General features: G+C 39.8%; 1 protein-coding gene across 1 annotated transcript; it reads left to right on the top strand.

The window, feature by feature from the left end:
• Positions 1-414: 414 nt before the first annotated feature.
• mapk13 (mitogen-activated protein kinase 13) lies at positions 415-11,514 on the top strand. Its single transcript, XM_080734193.1, has 12 exons — positions 415-848; positions 1,482-1,611; positions 1,884-1,942; positions 3,035-3,140; positions 4,356-4,385; positions 6,845-6,892; positions 6,985-7,099; positions 8,146-8,217; positions 8,390-8,469; positions 8,843-8,921; positions 10,523-10,696; positions 10,926-11,514. Exons 1-12 carry the CDS (start codon positions 721-723, stop codon positions 11,036-11,038), a joined length of 1,134 nt encoding a protein of 377 aa, XP_080590319.1. The 5' UTR covers positions 415-720; the 3' UTR covers positions 11,039-11,514.
• The last annotated feature ends 1,631 nt before the right edge of the window (positions 11,515-13,145 follow it).

The raw sequence follows: 13,145 nt of genomic DNA, 5'->3' as shown, positions 1-13,145 counted from the left end.
CATTCTTGAATCTGGTAGACTACAGTTCTGCTGCAAATATATTGAGAGCCAAAGTAGCCTACCTCAAAATCAAATCACAAAGGAATGCTTTCTATTGTTGTTGGCTTGGTGGAATTAACAATAGGCCTACCAATCACGCCAAAAGCATATTGCACACACATGGAATGACATCAATCAAGTAATGGTTCAAATTAATTGCTCTTAAAGAGCAATTCATTCGACCCATTAGTCTACTTATTGACGTAATGAAAGTTCCATGCAGTTACTTTCAATCTGCTGTGCTTGTTCTGATTCATAAAATAGCCTATTGGCTATGATTATTCATAGCAAGTACCACCTACCTTCCATGTGTGGGAGTGAACAACTCACTGACATGTTCCAGCAGGCAAGAAAGACGAGAGATTTCTGGTTTTGAGAGCAGGAGCCACGACACCCCGGGCTGTAATTACATCTTTTTGAGAGTGTTTATCAGCCAGCACTTGAAGCTGATAACACCAGAATGATGTTTGTTGCAGTCAAAGAAAGAGTAGAAATGCCCACGTCACCCTCTGCCACGGTCTTCTTATCTGAGTGACAGGAGCGCAGACAGTACAGTACATGCTGTGTGACCTTTTTTCAAGCAAAGTGATTTGCTAAAAAGACGTAGCGTGGGAGGTGGAGAGAAAGACAGAGGTCTAGTGTCGGTGCCGAGCGGTGTGTTTCATACAGGGCTAGAATATCATGTCAGACATGGACGCTGATCGGGAGACTGTGTTTTCCCGTGAGGAAATCAACAAGACAGTGTGGGAAGTACCGGAGAAATACACGCGATTAAAACAGATCGGGACGGGAGCGTACGGCTCCGTGTGGTAAGTCGCTGTTATGTGTTCGTTCGTCGCTTTATATTCCGTTGCACTTTTGAAAACGGGGGTCGGTTTCGTTGGGATCGCAGTGGAAGGAATATACAGCTATAGAAGTGGCCTGCCCTGCATAGTGTTTATACAGTGGGCCTTTATTTACAATGTATATCCAGTCCAGTCCCCCGCTCTGCTATGAATGGCTGTAAACTATTAGCTGGGTGACATCACTGTCTGTCACACACGGACAGCCACATGCTGCATGTAGAATTGACTGTCTACTTACTGTAGGGCAGGCTATGTGCATTTGCTGTGTGCAAATGATGTGGTCGAGATATGGTTTCAATTTGTGAGCATAAAAGGGGTTCTTCCAACGGCTCTCTGCTATAATTTTGTCAGTTTGTTTTAAATGTCACTGTTTTTTCTGATTTTCTCCCTATCAAGTTCTGAAAAGAAACGTTTTCTTCCTCTGACTGTATGTGGTGCTTTGGCTCTTTCATGCATTTTATTGTTGTACACTGTTGCAGTTGCACTTCTGACTGCAGTGCACTCTATCAAATCAATAAAGTTAGCATTATCATTAAACAAAAGCAAAGTGCATGTGGGTGGCCTCCTTTGCATGATGAGCTATTTTTTGTCTCTCAGTTCATCAATAAAAGAAAAGACCAAGGAGAAAGTGGCCATCAAGAAGCTTCATAGGCCCTTTCAGTCCGAGATCTTTGCCAAGAGGGCCTACAGGGAGCTCAGGCTGCTCAAACACATGAAGCATGAAAATGTGAGTAGCCCACACATTGCTACAGTACAGAGACCCCATCACACAGCACCGGATCCTCCCACACTTATGGACCTTTAGTTTATATTAACTGACTTCCCGTCCTCACTTCCTTCACAAGTGCTTACTTTCGCAATCCTTATTGACTCCCGAGATATGGCAATATGATACATTCGCCCCTCCCTGGGCTGTTCCCATGCCACTGGTACGATACAGACAGCCACAACACACCTCCAGCCCAATATCCCTCACCTTGGTTTTTCTTTCCCATCTAGGTGATAGGACTTCTAGACGTGTTTACGCCTGCCTCGGGCCTAGATGATTTCCACGACTTGTGAGTAGTGTTGAACACGCCATGACAGAAAAAATCCCTCGGGCAGAGGTAGTGGCTGGCTTTGATGATAATGTAGCTATAGTATCGGCCTGAAGTAGAGGCCGGTTTCCAGTTTTGCTAGCCAAACAATAGTCCTATCCCCTGCAGGGTCAGGTTACCTTTTCTGCAGCCTTCTCAGTGTTCATCAGAGCAATGGAAATAACTAGGGATCTTGGGTCAGTGTTATTGGTTTTATAACCATCTACAGCAGTGGTTCCCAAACTTTTTAGCTCAAGACCCAAAAAAAGAAATGAGAAGTTTGACTGGGACCCAAACTAGTGAAAACACCAGATTTAAAAGCTCACAACACGTCGCTCCGCGTTGTGAGCTTGTAGATCGTCTATTTTCACTACTTCTTAAACATTTTCTAATTTAGGAAATTGGCAAACAAAACATTAAGGGACTCATAAAAATGTGTCCGTGACCCACAAATGGGTCCCGACACAGTGTTTGGAAACCAGTGATCTACAGTATGATGTGAATGTGAAGCCTTTCCTTGGCAGAAGGATCTTGGTGTTGCAATCGAGATGGGTTTTCTACTGACAACATAGTGCAGTTCAGTTGAATATATTTGACTCCCACAACATGTAGGCCAACCCTGATTCTAGATTAAACCAGATTTGTTGAGGAACTGTCTGTGACTTCTCATATTACTGTAAAATGGAGGAACAGTCAGTACATTAGGAAGAGAATGTTGGATCCCAACTAATGAGTACCGGTAGATGTCAATTCATCCACCAGATAACATGGACCTCATATCAGAGGTTGTATATGAGACAGAGGAACACATGGGCTTTTGGGTCTTTATTGGTCTCTGTGTCATAATTATGCAATAAATGACAGCTTTATTTAACTGCTGTTTAATATTTATGCTGTGACTTATACATAAAGTCCTGGTCTAGTGATAACCCTAGCGCAGCAGCACCTACTTCAAGACAGATGTTGCTGGGTTCCATCATTCCTTCCTTATTCTGGTTATTTATATCCTCTTCCTCTCTCTGTCTATTTCTTTGTCCCTTTCGCTCATTCTCTCTCTCGACCCTGTCTCCATAGCTACTTGGTTATGCCATACATGTTTACAGACCTGTCCAAGGTGCGAGGACATCTGTCTGAAGACAGAGTTCAGTTCCTGGTATACCAGATGCTGTGTGGACTCAGGGTAAGCTGCTACAGCTGGCCTCTCACAAAAGGCAAACTCTGAATTGTCTCACCCAAACAAAACTCAAATGAGACATGCCCACGATGAGGCAATAAGTCCCCGGAAGCAGCACATTGTATTTATACTTATCTATTACACAATCACATTATGCAAAACTGGTCTGATACGTTCTGGGGGAAATCTAGAACTAATACAAATCTTATGATGCAGTCACACCAGATGCATGCACGTTGTGCTGCATGTCGTAATATCAGCTACAGAATATCATCAGCCTGTCTCGATTTTTATTTCTCGATAACGACCGCTGAGCCAGACGTTATCCCGCTTATTACACACCTATTAAAAATAATAATTATAATAATTTGACTAAAAACTAAAAACACAACTATTTTCTTGCTTACAGAAGTGAAAGTATTCCACAAGTGTTGCACTGGGCATCCTCCCAGGGCAACATTTTTGTTGGTCAATTGTTGGTCAAATAGAATCTATTTTCTGTTACTGCATGTCTATTTCTCGCTTCAAATATTTTTTCTTCAACGTTCTGGAGAGCAACGTTTAGTTGTAAATGACACTGTGTGTTTGTTTACATGGCTTTTATGTTGGATACGGCACAAAATTCACGCAGTTATAGAGCGCAACGGTCTGTTATCAACACACCGCTGAAATCAGCGATTGACCAATCAGAATCAAGCATTCTACCAAGCCGTGTAATACATTTGATTATTGTACAATGCCAGAAAAGTGCATAGATGAATGTATTTATATATTTCTTTAGTGAATGCAAAGTCCTCGAGCCAAGCAATTCAATTCAATTCAAAGGAGCTTTATTGGCATGAGAAAACATACGTTTACATTGTTAAAGCAAGTGTCAAAATATAATAAAAACAGTTGAAAATGGGGAACATATATACAGTTGGAGGGGGTACAGCATTGTGTAAACCGAGCTACAGTATGTCACATTGTGTCATTACAAGCACTTACCTGGTCAGCTGTACTAGGGTGACTAAGCCTCATTTTAGTGTTTGGAGTGGGCAAGCTTTATCATGTGCTCCTTTCCACAAGCACACAGTGGGCTTGATTATAATATGCTTATATAATTCTCATTTCCGTGAAAGTGACAATAAAAGTACTGTACTCATTTTGGCATGTTGGCAATCTCTCTGCAACCAACAACCAAACATATCTCCATGTTCTGTTGTGTCTTCTTTTCTGCAGTACATTCACAAGGCTGGCATCATCCACAGGGTAAGTGAGAGTAAAGGGTGATTTATACAAGTTGCATGTTGATGTTACAAGCTACAACACGTCACGCTGACACACGTTGTGAGCTTGTAAATCTTCTATCTTTGGTGAGCATTTTGCGCAACCAAGCATAAACCAGGCATCAATGCGGGGGAAACCCTGTCTTCACATCTTTGAGACAGTTCTCAAAAAGTCTGACTAGATAATAGTACCTGGAATTTACGATAAGACACAATAGCTTTACATTTGCCAGGCACCATAAATTACAACTAACCAGGGTTTGTTCATTTATCTTTGGCCTGTGTTGCAGATATAGCTCTCTATTCTCTGTTACTTGCATTACACAGGAGTGACTGTGTTGTTTTAATCTGTCATTGTTATTGAATCATTCCTAACCCTGCCCTAACAGGTACGATGAGTTGACTCTGATCTATGACTATGTGAGTTAGGACATGTCCTGCACTAGCAGTGCCCATGTGTGTTATATACGTTGGGAATATTGTAGATAGGTTGTGGAAGACTAACACATAGGTTGCCCAGGATTATTCAACATTTAATCGGCAGGTGCCCATGGCAACCCGCCATTTTACCTACCTTTGAGGTCCTGCCAAAAAAGTAATCCGAGTAAATGTCATCCAAGTATGTCCTGTTTATTTTCACGATAATATTTTCTTTCAGTCAGGACCATTTTTAAACAATCGCGGGGCGGGCCACAGAGCTTTTGTAGCGGCCGGTAGAAAAGGCCGCATTTTAAACATGAAGGTGATTTAAAAGCTAGATTAGGAGAAAAAAAATCACTTTTCTGCAGCAGCGTAACATGCATGTCTATGAGGGAGACGGCACTTCCCGGTCATGTGATCTCGCGCTGCATTTTGGTAAATGGAGTGTTTTTCGTCACCGTGGTAGCCTGGTACAGTAGCTAGCTACAGTACACTATAGTTTACTGTACAACGCGTCAAACGCGTCATGGGCTCACAGAGACATCAGAGAGATTGACGCGTTGGCACGTTGTGGACCTCTAAACTGAGTTAAAAGGACCATACCGGTGGTCTGGCATTTTTAGATCATTGTCTATGACTCTTAGTAAACTTGACATTACTGTTGACCATTTTCCAAAGCATGCCGTGGTTTGTTTGATGTTCGAAACATTAGATTCCATTCATTTCATTATGGTAACTTGTAGTGACTTGACACTTGCGTGAGATACAGTAGTAGGTAGGTAGTCCAACTCCAATTTTTTGTAATGGCTATATTATTGTTGCATCATTGCATCCTGTAGAAAAGATTGATTTTGAACAAAATGCAAATGACCATGACCTACTGTATTAACCATGCAATGATGTTTATCATTGACTCCTATGTTTGGCGATGTTTTAATGACTTTAGAGAACATTTTAACAAAGGTTTAATCTAAATGTAAAGCCATTTACAGCAAAATGTCTATTATGATATATATGGCCTAAGCTGTGAATAGACAATGACGTATTGATGCTGGTATGGTCCTCTGAGCTGGTACCTAATTACTAGTGTCTATGGGGAGTGCATCTTTGAGGTTTGTGTGTGTGTGTGTGTGTGTGTGTGTGTGTGTGTGTGTGTGTGTGTGTGTGTGTGTGTGTGTGTGTGTGTGTGTGTGTGTGTGTGTGTGTGTGTGTGTGTGTGTGTGTGTGTGTGTGTGTGTGTGTGTGTGTGTGTGGGTGGGTTGACGTGTGGGTGTGTGGTTCGGTTGTGCTTGTAGCATGGCATATTGAAGTATTGTTTAATTTGTGAGACTTCCCTAATTCAAAAAGGAAGTATGAAACATTATTAATATTATTATTATATTACCATAGCATGTCAAATCTTCCAGTGATAAATACTTAGTTATAGTCTCACAATTATCACGATTCACATTATATGAATATACAGTTGTTGATCATTTTCTTTCTGGTCCTCCCTACCTTTGACTGAGTCGCAGTGTTGAATGAAAAGTTGTCAAAGTAGGGCTTCAACTATCGATTATTTTCTTAGACATTATTCTATTTATTACTTTTCATATGAAATGAATATTCTTGCAGCGTATTTTTTTTAAAATCAACAAATCAACACAAACTGCTAATTGATATTTTATAATCAACTTAATGGATTAGACTGATTGACCACATTTTGCACAACATGTCATGCAAAAATGTCTGAGCTTTTAGATCTGCTATTTTCGCTAAAAGAAAATAATTTCCCTTTTTCAAATATTTCCCCCAAAACCGTTTATTTTACTTGAATCAATTATATATTTTTAATTATTAAATCGATTAGTTCAATTACTGTTGCACTCTGTCAAAGTATCAGGTTATTAATAAAGAAAACAGTTTTAAACTGCAATCACCTCACTCAAGTACTGAACATTAAGATCTCACTTTGAACGAGGCACAGGGCATACACTCTACTTTGTACTAGATGTGATTCATCTCATCTTCTCGTTTGGACAGGATCTAAAGCCTGGAAACTTGGCTGTAAATCAAGACTGCGAGTTAAAGGTTGGTGCCCTGAAGAAATCTGTGATTTGTCGAGAGAGAGAGAGAGAGAAAAAAGTCCAGGATCACAATCAAATAGTTTCTTGTTATTGCAGATCCTGGACTTCGGGTTGGCGCGAAGCACAGACGCTGAGATGACGGGCTATGTGGTGACGCGTTGGTACCGGGCGCCCGAGGTCATTCTAAACTGGATGCACTACACGCAGACCGGCAAGACAATCATAGCTGTTACACATTCTCACTTTGATCCTCACTGTTGTGTTGGCTTTATGCCATTGCCCTAACTGTTATGCCACAAAAGATCACCACTGGAGGGAGTCAGTGCTGTAATTTTATGACTTAAATCACTGAAGTCCTTAATGTAATGTTTAAGGCGCAAACATCAGTTTATAGGATCAGCAAGTTGTGCAGGTCTAGCACTTATGAGCTTAATTTGAAACCCTCTTCATCACTTAGAGTGGAATAGCAATGGTAATGGTGCATCTCTAGAATCACATACTGTACCTGTGCAGGTAGAAAGCTGACTTTAATGGGAGTTATTAATGCTGTTTCCCTTATAATGCTTTAAATAATGTAAAGGGAATGTTGCACAGACAGCAACCCAGGCAAGTTTATGTCCCTTGCGGGATCATATTCCTCATTAATCACTCGGTATGCTGTATTACAGCACATGGCACAATAGATTCTTGTTTCTCTGGAATTGGAAGGTTTCTCTGCAATAGACCCTCTTTCCTCATTCCTACTCAATACTGTCTTATTTGTGTGTACACTAAAATCACGAGTATTCATTTAACTCTGAGAGTGTACAAATGTAACCTTAAGGGTCTAGTAAAGTTGATTACATTTGTACAATCTCAATCTTCTCAGATTGAAGGCCCATTCCCTCTGGGCCAGATAACAGATAAACAAATCTCCTTCTCCAGATATTTTTCCATTCAAAGTGGATGGTAGATACAGATAAAAAAAATATCTGCCACAGATATTTCTTTTATCTGTGGCAGATATTTTTTTTATCTGTATCTACCATCCACTTTGAATGGAAAAATATCTGGAGAAAGAGATTTTTTTTATCTGTTATCTGGCCCAGTGGGAATGGGCCTTTACATGGATAAATTAACAAGATTTGACTGTGTACCGAGTAACAGTGGTACCACACAGGGTTCCGTCAGAAGTCCATTTCTATTTACAGTACATTGCCTATCATGGTGTGCATTCTGTTTGGTTTGTCATGGATGTTCCTTTTCTTTTTATCCCAGTGGATATCTGGTCTGTGGGCTGTATCATGGCAGAGATGATCAATGGAAAAACCCTTTTCAAAGGGAAGGACTGTATCCTTTCATCTCTCTTGTCTTTTGCCCGCATTCCCTCTTTCTGAAGGCCAGATAACCATTAACAAGCACGTCCAGAAAAATGCATGTTTATTGAACCGCATGTTAACAGCATGTTTATGATCACAGATCTAGTTAAAAGTGTCTTTAACTGTAACCCGTTGGCTATCAGACATGGATCAGTTAACACAGATCATGAAAGTGACGGGTGTACCTGGGCCAGAGTTCACAGAGAAGCTGGACAGCAAAGAGGTACGACAACAACTACAACCTGTAATTCTTTCACTGTTCTGCTACAAATTGTCAGGCGTATTTGTTTTTATCAGCTAAATCAAAATGATGTAAGATATTACATAACTGTCATGGGGTTGTTAATGAGTGGGATGTCTTCCACCTGCATTTGAACAAAACTACAGTATACAAATTCTTTTGGTCTTTGGTCCAATAACTGTAGCCTATACAAACAAATACTGTTTATAAATATCATTTGCAGGTACTGTAGAGCCAAAAGCCATACAGCTTGTCAGGTGGCTCCTCATGGCTCCCGTTATTGAAAATACTAAACTAGTTATGAGCTGCTGTGTAATGATGCGTTACTTGTTGTTATTTGTTCTTTCTGAAACAGGCCAAAAGTTACATCAAGTCTCTCCCTCGTTTTCCCAGAAAGGACTTCTCAACGTTGTTCCCAAAGGCTTCTTCCCAGGGTAAGATCAACTGTAGCAATAAGACCTTTTTTTCAACATGATTATTATTATCATTATTGATATTTTGACTTTATTGAGAGTGTTTAGTCGATAGACAGGAAATGGGGATAGAGAGACGGGGAGTGACATGCAAAGGTTAGGGTCAGGATCGGGATTCGAACCCGCGACGCGCTGTCAGTCATTGCAGCCCAGGTGCCTGGACAGAGGTGCGGCAGAGCCACTCTTTATTTTAATCTTCACTAGGGAACACACACCGGCCGTGGAAGGAGCACGTCAAAACAGCTGCAGCCGCCCCCATTATTTTCAATGAACTAACCCACACCGGTTCTGCCGCCTTGCCCGCCGCGCAGATACGTCGCTGTTCTATTTCTATGCGTGTGCCACATCCAATACTGCGACGCTACGCTGCGCAACCGCCCGCAGCCGGTGTGTGTCATTACTTTGCTGGTAGTTCAACTAAATTTCAATTTGAGTAGTGTTTTCCACAGTCAAAGAATTGCATATGCCAGTTAACAAAAAACTGTTTTATACTTATAGATCAGCTATCCAATTTAGCATAACCTTGTACTAAATGTGTGATGCCTCGTTTCCATGCCTAGGCCAACTAGGGCCGTAACAATGTTCTTTTGTGAGACTAGTATCACGTGTCATGTGTGCTATTATTTATCTACACAAAATTGTCAAGTCATATAGCTGTGAATGTATTGAATTGGTGAATGAAATGTTTTGTATTCAAGTTACTACTATAGGAAATCCATATAACTATATCTATATCTATATGCGTTATAAGTACTTGTTTTAATAATGTAGTTATTACGGTAATTAGTAAATACCTAGCAGCAAAACATTATATACTACTATATCTGCATTGTATGTACTTGCTAACCTACGTTATTATTTATTTTTCTTTTTTCTTTTTCTAGATTGATATTTCTGTGCATTTGATGTACTGATGTTGATGTATATCAATACATAATATTACCTTGCTTATTGTATTGATGTATTGTAAGTCGCTCTGGATTAAGAGTGTCTGTTAAATGCCTAAATTGTAAATTGTAACAAACGGTCACAAACAGTCAAGGAGCTCATAATAATACCTGTACAGAAAGAGCTGTCGTAACTAAGACAAATTCTCACCAACTTGCATAAAATTTCGTCAACAAATAAAAACTAAATTAGACCAAAATGTTAGGGAGGAACTAGTGGAGAAGAGATCCAGTAGAACTAGACACACCATTTTATGCAAAATGTTAGGGAGGGACTTGTGGAGAAGAGATCCAGTAGAACTAGACACCATTTTATGCTTGATTGTGTGTGGGTGTCACGCTGTGAGCAGTGATCTTGTAGATCAGCTGTTTTCAGTAACCAGTCTACAAATCAGGCATTACGACGCCATCAAGGCCTGCCAAAATACACTTTAGCCGACTAAATCAACTATAGGTTTAGTCGACTAAAATCGTATGATATTCAGTCAACTAAAACTGGACTCAAACTTTTCAGATGTCGAAAATATGACTAAACTAAATGTAAAATGTATTACTAAAACAAAATCAAAATTAGCTGTCGAAATTAACATTGACATGTGGTCTTGACGTTTCTAGCTGTGGATTTGCTGGAGAAGATGCTGGTGCTGGATGGGGAGCAGAGGCCCACTGCTGAACAGGCCCTGGAGCATCCCTTCTTTGATGGCCTGAGAGACCCGGAGGACTTGCCTGAACCACAGCCATACGATGACAGCCATGATAACGCCACACTGTCCCTTGAGGAGTGGACGAGTATGTGCATGAAAATAACACATGAATGGTTTTTAGTTCAACAGACAAATTAATCAGTGTTTGTTAGTATAACAATGTTTAGGAGTCTGTTTTAGATTAGAAAACAGATTGGCCAAAGGCCAATAATCACAGTAAAGAACACCCTGGGTGTTCTTGTCTGAATAATGACTTCTATTCAAGTGATTATATATATTCTATATAATGCTCTTCTTTTAACGTTTATCCACAGGTTTATCTTTCAGAGAAGTGAAGAGCTTTGTGCCGTTTCCTCGACGAGACTCCAAGAGAAGAAATGTGCTGACTATTCCTCATGACAGAGTTGCCCAAGAGCCAACAGTATAGAACCTACACAGTAAAATCCTCTGTTATTTACAAAGTGTACAAAGTACCCACATGGACCTGTAAAGGTACATCTGGTTCCATTTGTGCACTCTCCTGATTTTACTGTGTAACTTTCTCAGCCTTGGCTTCATCCGTTTTCTTTTACATTGGATTTGTTAGATGTCTTAATTTGTTAATGGAGCACCACACAGTAAAATCATGTGTTCATTTAACACTGTGTGTAAATAACAAGGAGGATTTTGCTGTGTATATTGTTATCCCAAATATGTACTGTATGTTAAAATGTTCAAATAGTGATGTTATAGCAGGGAGCAATCATGTATTAGATGTACACAGCTCCCCAGCCCCTATTCCTTATCAGTGAAACGCCTTACAAAGTTATTGTGACACATCGCTGTCTGAATGTATTTTTTCTATATAAGGATATGTTCTGTGAATTTTTGTTTTTGCAATAAATAGTAAATGTTGCTGGTTAACTGTCCAGGGAAATGTCACTTTATATTATACATTCCACAAAACATCAAATTTCACAAGTCCGTCAACCAGGGTGGCCATAGCTGAATGGGTAGAGGGGTGGCATGGTAAACAAAAGGTCCCCGGTTCATTCCTGGTCCTGTTCCCCTAATTGCTCCCTGGGCGTTGTATTAATGGCACTTGCCCAATGATCCTAATCGGATGGGTTAAATGCAGATGACAAATTTCACCCATGTGCAAATGTACTGTGATAAAAAAAAACACCCCAAAGGAGTGGGAACAATATTATATTTCTTTACTTCTTTAACACAGTCTGGAACTTATTTTCTTAAATCAAATCTGTCTGTATAGAGTAATATTAGATTATGTTATTAAAATATAACTGGCATATCTGCAGTGGTTCAAAGTGTCTCTCCCTCTGAGAAACGTAGACACTAGTGTTTGGTAGGACACCTCCTGGTTGACAAGTAGCACTGCCTGAAGCTCATAAATGCATTATCTCCCCTGGTCAAGAGGGGATTGCCTCTTAAATGAGCGGTATAAATGTGGTCTCATGAGGGAGACCTGTGTTCAAAAGGCCATAAAAGTTATGGATTTCAGCTTTAAAATCATATTACATAACAGAAGCCCTTGGGTGGCAATACTCGATGTGTACTTTACTTTAAGCCAGGCCCAAGCTTTGTGAACTTGTGCTATAAAGTGGATTAAGCTGTATTGATTGTGATATCATAGCAGCCTAAAGTAGGTTATTAGTTTATGATTTATTGCAAGTGAGAAAGGTGTGTGTGCCCGTGTGTGCCGGCAGGCAGATACACTTGTATGACTGTCTGTCATTATGCAGTGATAGTATTGTTTTCAATATGCGTACCTAATCCAAATTGCACTCATGTCATGATATCGACTCTGTGTTTAAAATGTAACATACTATTAGGTTTGAATCCTCCACCGTTCATCTGGCTTCGCTGGGCGTTCCAATGAATGAACACAGACAGAGTTGGCCATGTGGGCAGGTGGGAAGCCAGGCGAGGCGGATGGAATTTACAAAAAATCACAGAAAAAAAAAATAATGATCAGTGTCATCATATTGCATAATAATATTGTAATAACCTAGTCCGTTCCCCTCTTTACTCTACTATGAACTAGAAAACCCACCTTTTCAGACTCGCTTTCCCTGCCTAAACTCATATCAAATCTACATTTTCTGCTTTTTAGTCTTAGCCTATTGTTTTAGTCTTTGCTAATTTTTTTGCATGTTAACTTTTTTCTCTCCTAAATAAAGTTGTTTATTTTAATTTATTTGGGGTACTATGAAAAGCGCTATATAATTGTGACATATTATTATATATTTGTTGCATTAAAATGTGCTGAAAGTGATATTGTTTATTAACATAGCTGTTAAATAGCTCTATATTCTGATATAGTTAATCAAAGATTATCATTGCTAGAGAGTTTGTTCAGTAGTTCACATTTATCTTTGCTAATAATATGTTGGATTCATGTTCTGACATTTAATGTAACTTTTTTTCCCCCTCAGCACAAACATTTGTATTAACTCTGAAGTCCCCTGTTTGTGGGGCCCTGGACCTGAAGACCCATTTGATTGATTGTTTTGAATACTTTATTAGACAGACAT

This window comes from Nannobrachium achirus (genome assembly GCF_963921795.1).
Source record: "Nannobrachium achirus genome assembly, chromosome: 9".
Taxonomy (NCBI): domain Eukaryota; kingdom Metazoa; phylum Chordata; class Actinopteri; order Myctophiformes; family Myctophidae; genus Nannobrachium; species Nannobrachium achirus.
The sequence above is the reverse complement of the archived record's forward strand: the minus strand, read 5'-3'. Positions and strand labels throughout refer to the sequence as shown.

Excerpts from the sequence above, each read along its gene's own strand:
- mapk13 (XM_080734193.1), top strand. The coding sequence starts at position 721 with ATGTCAGACATGGACGCTGATCGGGAGACTGTGTTTTCCCGTGAGGAA. Across the intron at positions 3,141-4,355 it reads AGATGCTGTGTGGACTCAGG|TACATTCACAAGGCTGGCAT; the intron begins GTAAGCTGCTAC and ends TCTTTTCTGCAG. Across the intron at positions 6,893-6,984 it reads ATCAAGACTGCGAGTTAAAG|ATCCTGGACTTCGGGTTGGC; the intron begins GTTGGTGCCCTG and ends TTGTTATTGCAG.